Here is a 14,853-nt window from a genome sequence, read left to right as displayed (position 1 = left end):
AGGTCTGTCTCCGGTGGGTCTGACAAAGCGCAGGTGAAGGTCTCGGCTAACCCGTTACAGTGGACCTGGAGGTCTGACGGACCTGAGTTTGTGGGCGTTACTTTGAATGCAGAATGTGGGGCATTTGCAGCAGAACTATGGTAAGTAACGTACCTTTAGCTGACTGTGCTTGATTGGCCCACAGCCAATATAGCTTAATGCAGAGATAAGAGCTGTTGACTTGATAACTACTGTCGTGGACATGAAGCAGTCTCAATGATTTTGATGAGGAATCGGTTAACGCTGCTGAACTCACTAGGTGGTGAAGGAATGTCGGCTGGCTAGCTGTTAGCAAAGTTAGCGGTCGTTAACGGTTAGCTAACCCAACTGGGTCAAAGGTGATTTTGTGCTCTGCCAAGATTAAATATAGCGAAAAGATACTAAGGATAAGATGGATCGAGACTACATTATTCATCTTTAGGCATTAACTTGTGGGAAGACAGTAACATTTAAAGAGCGAGTTGCTATGTTATCCTCCTGTTTTGACACAAACTTCACAACAGTGTTCAGCAAACGGTTAGAGCGTTTAAACTCTGTGATGACCCAGCACACAGATGATCTGTGGACATGAAACAGCTCGACTACACCTGACCAGAAAGATCATGTGACATAAAACTGTAGAGCAAACATTAAGCTGAGGAAAGAAGGGGTTTCCAACTAGACAGTCAGACAAATCATAAACTGACTGCAGATCAAATATGTGATGTAGAATCAGTTCCTCATCGTTAAGGGTGTTGTCCACTCTTATTATTATTAATTTATCACCATAAACTCAGTCAAGTCTTGTCAAGTCTTGTCAGAGGTACCTTTTTAGTTTTTTACGTTTTAGTTGCTAAGGTGTTCTGTGCAACCGTTTAACTGATTTTTAAGTGCTTCCTTAAGTATAAGGCTAAGATAAGGAGAAAACCTAAAATGCTTAAGTGAACATTTTAAGGAAACCTAAAAGAGAAGACTTAGGGTTGTTTTGAGCAACGATTTTTATTTTAAGGAAACTTTAACTCTCAACTGGCCCCAGACTCTTCCAGTCAGTCAGAAAGTGTTATTTTTCACAGTTGACTGGGGAAATAACAACAGCACACTCTTACAGTAAACATGTATTTTATACAGAGCCTGACCAATTTATCGGTTAAGTTAAACATATATATAATACATATATACATATTTGTTCTTATGTTTTTTATTTATAGTTATTTTATTTAATTCCCAGTGAAATTTAGTGTTTCAGTGCTCTGATGTCATTTTGGGCAATAAAGTTTATTGTTAAATTATAAAATATCCTGCTTTCATTACATATCTTTTTCAGTGTTTGTGTACATATATATATATATATATATATCTCAGCCAATATATTGATATCAGAATTTTTTACTCCCTAATATCTGTATCGTCATCGGTCCCAAAAATCCAATAATATATCCTCTTTGTGTCTTAGGTGAAGGTGGGGATGGCGAAACCCTGCGGCTTAATGAAACCAAACCACTTAGTGAAGCCTGTATCAGCAACTCGGGTTGCTGGCAGATACCTGACCCACCAGCAGGGCCTGCCCCATCTGCCTGTCCCCCCGCTGCAGCAGACCTGTGAGCGCTACATTACTGCCCTGGAGCCCATTGTGGAGGTGGACGAGCTGAAGTACACTAAAGAGCTGGTGCAGGAGTTTCAGAAAGCAGGAGGGGTCGGAGAGAGACTGCAGAAAGGCCTGGAAAAGAGAGCAGGCAACACTGAGAACTGGGTGAGCTCAACTACACCAGCTGTGGAGTAAAAAAAAATATTGAGATTTGGGAGAATATATACTTGTATGTGTTTCTGTCTTTGTAGCTTTCAGAGTGGTGGGTGCAGCTTGCTTATCTTGAATACCGGCTGCCTGTGGTGGTGCATTCAAGTCCTGGGTTGGTGTTGCCTCGAATGAACTTCAGTGATAAGCAGGGACAAATAAGGTGATAACACACAGAGCACATGTTTAGTCGCAGTTAATTAAAACCTAAAGTAAACCTATAATTAAAACCTATACATACACACACACACACACACACACACACACACATATATATATATATATATATATATATTTCCAGCTTTTCCAGCCACTGATAGGATTTCTTGATATCAGCCACTTCTTCTATATGTCTGTGGTACATGTCATGTAGGGGTTTGTCCCTCCATGATGGGGTTATGGGGTTTCTGCTGCCTGAGGTATTTAATTAACAGCTCATCTTCAGGGGCCATCTTCCTGATGTATTCCTGGATCTTGGTCGTTTCATCCTGGACAGTAGCTCCGACGCTCACCAGTCCTCGGCCTCCCTCGCTCCGCTCAGTGTACAGTCTCAGGTTGTTAGACTTGGGGGTCTACCACACCAGACAGGACCCCAGTTGCAAGCTGTGCAAAGATGCTCCTGAGACAGTCCAGCATATAATAGCAGGATGTAAGATGCAGGCAGGAACAGCGTACATTGGACGCCAAAAATACCAAGTGCTGAAAGAGGAGCTAGAAAAGATGTGGAGAGTAAAGTCAACAGTGGTGCCAGTGGTCATCGGAGCACTGGGGGCTGTGACCCACAAACTGGGAGAGTGGCTCCAGCAGATTCCAGGTACAACATCTGAGGTCTCTGCCCAGAAGAGCGCAATCCTAGGAACAGCTAAGATATTGCGCATAACCCTCAAACTCCCAGGCCTCTGGCAGAGGACCCAAGCTTGAGGAAGACACACCACCCACACACCAGTACCTTGATCCACAATTCAACATGTGGACTAGAGGAACCAGGAATCGAATAACCGCCCTTCCGATTAGTGGACAACCCTCCCTAGCTCTACCTCCTGAGCCACAGTGATCCATTCTGGTTTTTAAAAGTGATGTTTTCAGAAATTTAATCACTTCCTTTATTCCCAACGTAGGTAAATATTCTTACAAGTTAACATTTAAATGATTTATCACATTATCTGTGTTCAGGTTTGCTGCCAAACTGATTGCTGGTGTTTTGGACTTTAAGACAATGATTGACAAGTGAGTACTGAGCTGAAAATGTTCTTCAACGACACACGTGTACTTCAGCATCCTACAACTTTTATTAGTTTCTGTCTTCTAGGAGTGAATCCATATAATTTGGGATGTGAAATTTGATGATGTAAAAATGGACTGTAGTTTAAAACAAATTCTGTCTTCCTGAAGATATTTGCTTATGTTTACATCATCATGTACAATCAGTGCAATCAATGCAATCAATTGTATGTATCTTTATAAAAACCTATAACACTCCTCTACAATTATTACTTTCTCTGTAATACTGTGTGTGCATCAAACCCTGTAGTCGCAGTTTAGTGTGTAATGGCAGAGCTTGTATGTTTTGCAGTGAGACACTACCAGTGGAGCACCTGGGAGGAAATCCCCTGTGTATGAATCAGTATTATGAAGTGCTCTCATCCTGCCGTATCCCTGGTCTGAAGAGAGACTCAGTGGTGAACCACGCAAAGAGCTCACCGTCCCCAAAACACATCATTGTAGTGCACAACCTTCAGGTGAGGAGCGCTGGTCCAAACCATGTGTCTCTGTCTATGTGCTTCTTGGACCATGAGCCTGTATCACAAAGTTCAACCTGGTATGTGTCTTGTTGGGGAGCCTGACATTAGTGATCCAGTATAACTGGAGCTTGAAGCTGGTTATCAATGTGTAGTTGCTGGTTGGTGTTCAACATGTTCAGTAGTTGTAATTGACTAGTATGGTAACAACTGGATGGGAACTGGGAACAAATTATTTTCAATAAGTCATAGAATTAATCACCAAATCAGTGAGGAACGTCAACACAGTCTGTGTGGATGAAAAGAAACTGTTGCTTTGGTCTGAGCTACAGGATAATCACCATTCATTAGACTGTGAGTATGGTAAACTATAATCTCTCTAATTGTTAGCAGCCTTGTTTTAATCCCAGAGTGGACACATGAAAGTGTAAAAATGTTTTTGCTGTTGTGGTAATCATAGTTATTATACTGATCTATTAAAATTACCTCTTTATTATCAGTCACTTAATTGATATTGATATGTTTTGGTTTGATTTGCTGAGCTGAACCTGTTATTGAGCTGGTTAGTTGTGCCCCTGAGGTTGCTATGGTGAACCGCCTTCATGATACCAGCAGACCTGTGTGAAGCCCTGAGAGCTGAATAGCCCACTAACCTCTCTGTGTGATACAGACCCCAGGTCTGCAGACGTAATGTTCATAATTTGTTAAGTTTGTTGTTGTTACCAGCTGTAGCTAACTAGCTGCAGCTGGTAACATTTTCCAGCTACAGTTGTTGTTTTATCTGGAAAACTAACAGTTGTCAACTAAAAATGAGAAGCCTGGCTGAACTTTTATTTTCTTCACTTGGACTTAGTTCTTTGTGCTGGACGTGTACAACAGTGACGGGACTCCGCTGACTGTCAATCAGCTCTGTCTTCAGCTGGAGAGAATCTGCAGCTCCTCAGTACAGGCCAAGGTGGAGCCCGTCGGCATCCTGACCACCCAGCATCGTGACTCCTGGGCCAAGGCCTACATCAATCTCACCAAGGGTGAGCTAACTGACCACTGACGCTGAGCCGAAGAAGGCAGGACTCAGGGCACCAGTCACAGTGATAGTCTAAGAAATCACAAGCTTGTAACTGCATTTAAAATTAAAATTACTCATAATAACTTGAATAAATTAGGTACATTCCTAATAAGGGAACTATAAAAGTATGTAAAAGTGACTTGATATATATATTTGTAACTGTTGCAGTCTGACAGCACATTTGCTTTGTGTGTGTGTACTTGATTTGCTCAGATAAGACCAACAAAGAATCTGTGTCCGCCATCCAAAGGAGCATCTTCACATTGTGTTTGGATGGAGCGAGGCCTGCAGTCTCTGACGAGCTGTACCGCAGCTCTGCTGCCGTGCAGATGCTGCACGGAGGAGGCTCCCAGTGGAACAGTGGCAACCGCTGGTTTGACAAGACACTGCAGGTGACACATAAGCACTTCTTTAGTCATTATGAGGAACTTGACATGTGATTTGGATTTCACCTGCTTTAACCCTGTCAACAAATTCCTTAGGAAGGATGTGATACAAATGCTTGTTTTTTTTGTTCTCTGAAGTCTCCGGTCTTTCTTTCAGTTTATTATTGGAGAGGACGGGACATGTGGTGCAAACTACGAGCATGCCCCCGCTGAAGGCCCACCCATTGTGGCCTTGATCGACCATGTTGTAGAGTACACGTAAGTAGGTCAAAGATTATTGAGGCTCTGTAGATGTTTGTTTGGACATTATTATAACTCATTATCATTATTATCATTTTACAGTGAGCACTAGGACAGAGTGAGTACACTGACTCACAGCATGGACTGGTTGACCACAGACAGAAAACCAGGGCTTTATTAAGTACAGTTAATGGTGATGTTGTTTTTTACAACATTTGTTTCTGTTCTTCTCTCTTCTCTTGTGTGTGGTAACAGGAGGAAGCAGGAGACGGTGCAGCCTCCCATGGTTCCTTTGCCCTCGCCCCAGAAACTACACTTCAACATCACACCTGAGATCAAGAATGACATTGAGGAGGCCAAGCAGAGTATGAACATGTGAGAGCACCTTTTATAATGACACTCTAAGATAAAGACATATGTATATATACATATATATATGTATGTATATGTATATACATACACATATAACCTCTTAAGCCCGACAACTTGGTACCGGTAGAACAGTGTGATACATAATTCCCTGTAAAAAGACTTTTTTTTTTTTAATGCTTCTAAAAGATGACGCTTTAATGCTACCAAAACAATAGTCCAAGTGTATGTAGTCCAAAGAATATTTGTTTGGCAATACTTTCAATATTTCTGTTTCAAAATAAGACACCTATCAATGTAAGCAGACAGTTGAAATGAATCACGATGGTACATGTAATCCGCTCGCTCAAAAGCAACAATATTGTTTCCTTACCCTTTCATGGTCATTTTGAGGCTACCGATACAATTTTCCAGTAAAGTCGGTCGAGATGGGGGCCGGGATAGAAAAGACTGAGCCCCAAGCCCCGCGCTTTTGGTGGTACTGCCGTTTAAATACACAGCGCTAACTTCTTTCTACATCTCGCAGATGTAGAAAATATGTAATAGCTATATGTAATAGGTATGTCACACTCCCATAAGACTTGCTTCCTTGCAATACTACACCCGAGCTTAAGGACAAGAGACTTTCACCACAGATTGGGATTTTAAGCGTGATGCACGGCCAATTCAACTTTTATTGTATTTTGAACTTTGTATATAGTATTTTTTATGTAAATCTTTAACTTTTACAATGTCAACGAAGTAGAATCAACATAGCAATTTAGAGGAAGATATTCAGAGGTAAAATGGAGACAAAATAATACAATTTAGTTGTTTTTTACACACAATGGTTGTGCACAATGGTACAATCTGATGATGCATAGGGTAAATGAAGTGGCTAAGGGTTGTATTGTGTACACATAGCTTCCTATAGTGGAAATCATTAGTATTTTGTAGCCAGATTTCCTTTCGAGAGTGAAAAACCTCTTTGGCACACACTATCCAAGTGTCCAAATGGAGAGTCTGCCTGGCTTACATTGTTACAGTTGTAGTCATGAAGTTGTTGAATGAACTCTGGCATCCCAGTGCATGGGACCATTGTTATCATAGTGTTATCCACTGTCTAAATGAAAATAAATTCTAGGCGAGATTTTTTTTTTTTTTTTAATTTTCCTTTGGTTTATCACAATTTACTCAGCTATAGTAACAGTCAAAATGTTAATGACACATGGAATAAATTCTCTGAGGTCTTACCTATCCATACTGACCAAGCCCTTGCAAATGGACCTGATGGTCTGTCTAGGCGAGTCATACCCTCCAGCATCCCTAGGGCTTAATAGGTTAAATCATGTCATGAAGCACAGAGATAGACCAGGTCTCTCACTGTTCTGACATTTCTCCCACCACAGACTGGCCCAAGACCTGGATATGAGGGTTATAGTGTTCGGCCACTTTGGGAAAAATGTCCCAAAGGCCCACAAGATGAGCCCTGATGCCTTCATACAGATGGCACTGCAGCTGGCCTACTACAGGTGAGATGCTGAAAAGTCTTTGTTTGGATGCTTTTTATTCTTTGGTCTCTAGAACAAGGGTTACTGATAAGATGTGAAGGTTTCATGTAAAAAAAAAATATATATATAACATAAATAATAAAATAAAAATTAATCTGTATATTATACCAATGACTATACATATAGATAGATGGATGGATGGATGGCTGGATGGATGGATACTTAATTCATACCCTAGAGGAAAATCATGTGTCCAGTAGCTCATTGGTAGTAATAATAATAAATAATAAACAATAATAATTAGATCAGTCCATTTCCTTTGGCTGAGGTGTTGTATAGCCTGATGGCAGTGGGAACAAAGGATCTCCTGAACCTCTCTGTTCTGCAGCGCAGTGAGATGAGACGTTTGCTGCAGCTGTAGCTGCTTCTCTGTCCTGCCAGAATGTTGTGGAGAGGATGGTTGGTATTGTCCAAGATGGCCTCCATCTTACATTGCATGCGTCTCTCCACAACAGTCCTGAGTGAGTCCAGACTCCTGCCAAGCAGAGACCCAGACTTTTTTACCAGCTTATCCAGTCTCTTTGTGTTCATGTCTAACATGCTGCTGCTCCAGCAGACTGCAGCATTAAAGAGTACACTGGCCACAACTGACTGATAAAACATGTGCAGCATTTCACTGCAGACGTCAAAGGACCTGAGCCTCCTGAGGAAAAGAGCCGGCTCCACCCCTTCAGGTAGATGGCCTCCGTGTTCAGGGACCAGTCCAGTTAACTGTCTAGGTGCACACCTAGGTATTTGTGTGTGTGCACATAGTCCACTAAAGGAATAGTCTTAATAATGGTCAAAAATTCATATTAAATAGAACCTCAAACCTTTGTAGCCGAACACTGTGTCTATACAGAATGTGGAGTGGGCAGCACGTTGGCAGCAGCAGCTCTGGTGCTCAGCCTGTGGCTACACAGGATGTGTTTAAGGACAGTATTGACTGGAGTTCATCTGTTTTGGAAGCACCCAGAGCCCCATACAGAGTCACACACACACATAAAACACGGGAAGTGTGAAAATATGGTGTATAGTGAGTAAAACACGGCCTGTGTAGACAGCTGGATTGATTAAAAGAGAGCGTATCTGTTCTAATGACATGCGTCACAGACGAGTGAGAGACAAACGCGGCTCAATCATTCTTAAGTGCTGACTGCAGTATTGCAAAATAAGGGTTACAATAATGTCCACTCACAATGCCCCACCTCAAGAACTGAATCAGCCAATAGCAGACCTGCAGAAATAATATGTCACAGCTGCATCTCATCAGTCAAAATCCACCTGGTGAAATCTACCTGGAGAGGAAATAGCAGGGGTGGGGTTGTAAATAGGGCTGTCATGAAATCAGACTTTCACTACACGGTTATCATGGCCAAAAGAATGTACGATAATATTATCATGATATCTATATATACAACTTTGTTTATTGTTTGTTTTGTCTCTTTTTTTGGCAAATGAACTAGACTCAAATATGAGTGTGGGGAGGTGGAAAGAGAGTCTGTAACCATAATGGCAACCATATGAACTGATAATCAAAAGATCAACACGGTCCAACATCTGCCATCACAACATTATCATATTTGTATATTAACACAATATCAATATTTCCTTTTTTAAATATCATGGTTATCGTCCCGGTATATCGAGACACTCCTGGTCATAAACATAACATAACAAGAGGAGGCAGCATGGCCCACAGGCTAACAACAGCAGTGCACAAAGTTGTTAATTAAACAGCATTTAATCAAACATTTTACTGTCATTACTTACTTACTCTCTGCAGCCAAACAGCTTCTTGTCTGCTGCTAAAATTATTTCACCTACGGTCAGAAAACAAAATAAACAATCAGTATTTGTTTAAGGAGAGGTCAGTTCCACTCCCTCTCTCAAACCAGCTGGACTCGACTTCAGTCAGATTGTCCTGTGTGAAACAAAGGAGGCGTGTCGACCCATCACTGGAAGTGAGGTTGTCTCACCCTACACTCATGCTTCACCACAGGTTCATGATCAGCCCTCTGACAGATAACATATCTTGCACTGTGTCCAATATTATAAATGGTTATATATTTAAGCATGCGAGGCTGAAGATATAGGATATTTCTCTTATCTTTTCATCATCTTTCCAAAGTGTGTTTGAGAGTGTGTGTCCTCTCTCTGTTGTATGACAGCTGTCTGCTGGTGACTCTTCACTGGCTCCTCAGACCTCTGAAGTTCTTTTCTTCTAGGAGCTGAGATCAAATATTAACGGTTAAAATGTTTCATGCAGCAACTCTTACTTCAAGGTCACTTTTAGAAATTGGATGTAATTAGGACCAGCTTGTTTCTCTGTGCAGCTCCATACACTCTCAGAGTCTCTTCATGGTTTTCTCACTGTCCCTCCTCTTGTTTCGGCAGGATGTATAAACGGTGCTGTGCCACGTATGAAAGTGCTTCTCTGCGTATGTTCCAATTGGGCCGGACAGATACGATCCGCTCAGCCTCCAGTGCCTCAGCTGCCTTTGTCAAAGCTTTTGATGACCCCAGCAAACAGGTATGATGAGAGGGAAAAGTCTAATGAGATGTATTCATGACTGAGTGACTGATGAACTCAGGTCACAACCCAGAATCTCAGACAAGAGAAGGTTGGGAGCTTTATCAATCAGTCTAATTCTCAGACTTTGTCCATATGAGAGAAACGTCACTGTACACAAACCAGAGATGGAGCCAGAGACAAAGTGGTGATGTACCATGGGAATCACCTGGTTTTCTGCTTTAATTGGTCATAAAAGCTGATCTGATCTTCATGTCAAGTCACAAATATAGACAAACACAATGTGCTTAAGCTCATATCACATGTTCAATTATAACCTTTCATGTCTTTATTGAACACACATACTGAAACAGTCAGTAAACTTTGGGTATAATAACTGGCTGAAGCTCCTCTGAAACCAGCTCTTCACTAGCTGCTGATCAGAGCTGCTCAATGTAAAAGAGGAAGTTTGAACCATTCTTCCTATAGAGCTGCTTCAGTCAGACAGATTCTCAGGATGTCTGGTGTGAGCGGCTCTCTGAGCTCAGTCCACAGCATCTCTACTGGGTTCAGGTCTGGGCTCTGACTGGACCACTCCAGAAGGTGGATTTCCTTTGATGTTGAGAGTTATTGTCTTGCTGCATCAGCAGCTTCTCCTGAGCTTCAGCAGGTGGACAGACACCCTGACATGATCCTGAAGAGACCTTGATAAACTTGATGATGTGGAGCTGTCCAGGTCCAGAGGCAGCAGAGACCCAGATCTTGATGCTCCCTCCACCCTGCTCCACCTGTGGGAGGATGTTTTCATGATGATGTGCAGAGACTTTTTACACCACACATAGAGCAGCACGTTCCTCCCAAATAATTCAACCTCAGTAGCAGCTTTCTCTGTCGTGTCCATGGCAACAGGACTCTATGCTCCATGATGTGTGTGTGGTGGACTCATGAGCAGAGATGTGAACCAGCTCCAATGATTCCTTTAAACATTCAGCTGTTACTCTGAGTCTCTGTGTCTCTGGCCCAAACTTCAAGTCTGGTTTCATTGACTGGACTCCAAGTTTGATAACTCCTGACTCCAGTTAGAATGATTTATTCAATATGAAAAAGAACAGCACAATGATGTGTTAATAGTTCAAGTAGATTGTGTTTGTTCATAATTTTAACTGAGATGAAGATCTGATCATATTTAAAGACAAATGTTTATAAAATCAGATAACTCCCAGGGGTTCATTCACTATTTCCTGCCACTGTATAATGAGTGTAAAAGAGTAAACTGTACCATTTATTATTTTAATGTTGAGGGATTTCACTGTTACACAGGCAGCTTGAATCATACGTTTGAAATATATTTGAAAGCTGTTAAACCTGCTGTAAGACGTGTCGTTACATTCTTGTCTTCTTCCTGTTTTTCACAGAACGCAGAGAAGCTTGATATGATGGAGAAAGCTGTGAAAGCACACAGGACGTACACTAGCATGGTGAGTGGTGTGTCTGGTGATTCTATATTTTTCTTATTGTCAACAAATCCCATGTGCAGATCCAAACTATGAATAGCTCGAACATGTGTGTATTTAAAGCATTATATATCTTACTCCTGCATATAGCTCCATCATTGTCCAGAAGCTGTTAAAACACATCAATGTTACACTGGGTGACGTGTTTCTTCATAAACATAAACACACACATTGTAGTTTATTTGTGACTCAGTCCCATACACAAGGTGTGCCCCAAACACCCACCAGAGCACCAAATGTAGATTTTCAGTATGACACTGTATGTAGATGACACAGAAAATAGTCCTCAAAAATGCACTGTATCAGCTGTTAAAGGAACTGTACCTAGTGTTTACTGCTTATTGCATACATAGAGAAAAAATATAAAATAATGCTTCCCTTATTTGTCAGTATTATTTGACATCAAATGATTGACATTTCAGACTAATGAGTTCTCCTGTTCACAGGCGATCAGTGGCCAGGCCATAGACAGACACCTCCTGGGCCTTAAAATGCAGGCTGTGGATGAAAAGCTCTCCATTCCTGATATCTTCAAAGATACTGCCTACGCTAAAGCCTTACACTACCAGCTATCTACAAGTCAGGTATGGACCAGGGTTGAAGCTGGGGATAGGTCACGAGAACTGGTTCCAGTTCCAAATTGATAACATACCCACATTTGTGAAGCTCCGCGGCCGACAAATCTTTTTCATTCATGTCCTCTGTTTAGTTTCTTTAGCCTCTTTCTGACTGATGACATAACAAACCTGTGATAACTCAGCAAAACTATTGTTAGGAGACATAAACACATGGCTTCACACTCAGTGATTCACACTTTCCAAATTCAACAAAACAACTTCAAAATGTCATATTTTCAGAAGAAAACTCACCACAAAGAGTAAATGATAAGTTCCTCGTTTAAATATTTATCTACCGTCCAACATGTTAAAGAACTTACCACAATATTCTGCCACCTGCAGCCATGCAACAAGTTCATCTTCAGCTAATGTCAAGTGCAACGTGCAACAAAAATCAGAAATTTACTTAGCTGAATTATAAAGTAGAATTAATCCTTTTTTCATGATATTGTTTTTGAGGATCAAACTGAGTCATAACAGGTTTGATCCAGGAACTGTCACAGAGCACACAACCCTGCAGCACAGCAGACTGTCCATGCTTTAGGACTGATAGTGAATTACTGTAGTATTAGTCTCTTACTTGTCTGGTAATTAATTGTTTTATTAACATGATTAGAAGAGGCAGATTCTTAAATATTAAGATAAATCTGTTGTTTCATCAGACAGTTGATATTTGTTTTGTTGCTGCACTGAGTGGAATATAACCACAACGTTTTAATGCGTCTTCGTTCCCCGTCTGAGAAACTACTGAAAAAGTTTTGATAAGGGGATCCAGAACTGGAAATTGTTTTGAGCCCATTTACTGGTTGAAACAACCCATAAACATTATGACTCCGGCTCCGACTGTCGCCGGCACGGAGGAATAAAAAATACAGTGAGGAAAATTCTTGCATAGTACTAAAACATTTTAATAAATGCATGTGAGTAGTTTAACATAGTAGTAGATGTTATTTTTAATGTTATTTTTAACAGTATGCTAACTAACTAATTACATCCTCACCACCAGGTCCCGTCCAAGACAGACTGCGTCATGTGTTTCGGTCCAGTCGTACCCAACGGATACGGCGTGTGCTACAACCCAATGAACAATCACATCAACTTTGCTGTGTCATCTTTCAACACCTGTGCAGAAACCAATGCAGCACATCTGGCCCAGGCGGTGGAGGACGCACTGTTAGACATGAGGACACTGCTGGAACAAACTCCCAGAGCTAAACTGTAAAACCAGACATTACTGATGTCTTCATAGATGAAGTGGACACTACAGGGCTAGTTTGACATGTGGATGACCATACCCCACACCCGGTGCAAGACTATAGAGCTCCAGTTAATAGTCTGAGCCAGAATTCTGTTATCGCTTATCATCAAGGACTTTAAATGATCCTGTGGTTCCTGCTGTGCAATCACTGGGAGCTGCCGCTCCCTCCTGTTAAAATGCAAACACACATTCAATTCAGTAATTATAAATATCATTACACACTTTTTACAAATACATCTGTTGTGTTACAATGAAACATCATCATCCAGAATCAAGCAGCTGTTTACAACAGAAAGTATCACTTAATGAATGTGGTTGAATATTTCATTATCAACAAATCACCTGCTTGGTTTGAAGCTGTGTGCCTCACACCTCCATGGTCCAAGGTCCAAAACCTTCTTCATGGGGTGACATTGTGTTTTATCACAGTGAAACTGGTCAGTGTGAATTATTCTGACATAAGTTTACAATGGCGTTTTAAATTGTATGGGTCCCATCAGAGGTCACACAGCAGAAAAACACGGATGTAGAACTCCACCTGCAGGGATTAGTAAATCATACGCTCAGTTTAGTAATTCATCAGGTCATGCTCTCAGAAGAATAAACTCTCTGGACCTGTGGATGTAGTTTCTTAATATGTGCAGAGTCTAATTCTTTCTAGAATATGCATGTGGTCCCATCATGTTAGCCATGCTGCTGTACACCAACGTGTTTTTATTGTTACAGCACAAGTTAAATTTAAAAATGCCTCTCCTGGCTCATGTATCAATCATGCATTAGCTGATGATCAATCCATTATGACACAGATCAATAATCAGGGCTTTCATTTAGTGGCTACAAAGATTACATAACAAATTGTATTATGTATCTGTCTAATCCTGCTTTGATTTTATTCGTAAGGTCAGTATCAGAAATGTTCTCTTCCATTACCACGTTAACGAGCAATTAAAACAATTTTTTTTTTTACTTTTCAGTTTATTAATCTTGCTGTGCTCAGTGTGCAGCACAGCAGTCTACTGTTTCGGTTTATTCATCTGTTTGCTTTAAATATTTATTATATACAGAGTCTGTTTTCATATTTCCAGTAGGAGTCGACAAAGTCAGAATAAAACACACACGGTCTTCAAGTTGCCATGTTTGAAAGGATGTAATATTGCTTTCTTCAGTGAAGTGCCATGCTATGTTTTTTTTCCTGAATTTAATATTTGATTGGAAACTTTAGTAAACCTCAGTTAGTGATGTCAGACTTGATTGATTGACTTGTGTTTGAGCATTAAATCCAATCTGTTGCCAGATAGTGAACATACAGCAGGTGTAATGGAAGAGATGTAACTATTATGAATGTAGAAATTAGGTTAATTAAAGGGAGGATTATCTAGAAGGAAAATTGCATAATAAGAGGAAGTGTGTGTGTGTGTGGGGGGATAGGTGTCAAATTGTTCCACACTTCCTCCTAATTTAAATACATTTTTAAAAAACACTTGCTGTGGCTTCTTGCTGGTTTTGTCCTTACAGTAAAATTATTTGCAGAAGTTTTAGAGAAGCACCACTGTCCTTCTCAGAACTGCCACGTGGTTGGTATCAGTAGCACTTGTGCAGGTTATTAGATTTGCACTTCTGTAAAGGTCAAACTCATGAGAAAAAATACATTTTAGAAATTAGATGCTGAAACTTCCTGGTTTTCAGTCCCTTGTATGAGTTATGCTCTAAAAGCACTGTCGTTGATCTTTAATCATTTCCCATGATGCAATTTATGGCATCTTTTCGTTAGACCCTCTATGGCTTGTTAACAGCCATTCAGACTTCACAGCTC

At 40.8% G+C, this 14,853-nt stretch overlaps 1 protein-coding gene across 1 annotated transcript; it reads left to right on the top strand.

Annotated features, from left to right (window-relative positions):
* The first annotated feature begins 56 nt into the window (after positions 1-56).
* Positions 57-13,181, top strand: LOC111221099 (carnitine O-acetyltransferase-like). The gene is made up of 14 exons (XM_022744429.1): positions 57-140; positions 1,472-1,768; positions 1,855-1,973; positions 2,984-3,037; positions 3,384-3,549; positions 4,403-4,577; positions 4,829-5,007; positions 5,159-5,259; positions 5,497-5,616; positions 6,999-7,121; positions 9,537-9,672; positions 11,067-11,129; positions 11,612-11,749; positions 12,789-13,181. The coding sequence occupies exons 1-14, from the start codon at positions 114-116 to the stop codon at positions 13,002-13,004; spliced, it is 1,914 nt and encodes a 637-aa protein (XP_022600150.1). The 5' UTR covers positions 57-113; the 3' UTR covers positions 13,005-13,181.
* The last annotated feature ends 1,672 nt before the right edge of the window (positions 13,182-14,853 follow it).

Source organism: Seriola dumerili, unplaced genomic scaffold (genome assembly GCF_002260705.1).
Source record: "Seriola dumerili isolate Sdu_G_001 unplaced genomic scaffold, Sdu_1.0 BDQW01000081.1, whole genome shotgun sequence".
NCBI lineage: Eukaryota > Metazoa > Chordata > Actinopteri > Carangiformes > Carangidae > Seriola > Seriola dumerili.
Note: the sequence above shows the minus strand (reverse complement) of the source record. Positions and strands in the feature narration are given on the sequence as shown.

What these genes read in the sequence shown, in the direction of transcription:
- LOC111221099 (XM_022744429.1), top strand. Translation starts at nt 114, where the DNA reads ATGTGGGGCATTTGCAGCAGAACTATG. An exon ending in GCCAAGCAGAGTATGAACAT is followed by an intron (nt 5,617 to 6,998) that starts GTGAGAGCACCT and finishes CTCCCACCACAG; the next exon opens with ACTGGCCCAAGACCTGGATA. An exon ending in ACCAGCTATCTACAAGTCAG is followed by an intron (nt 11,750 to 12,788) that starts GTATGGACCAGG and finishes CCTCACCACCAG; the next exon opens with GTCCCGTCCAAGACAGACTG.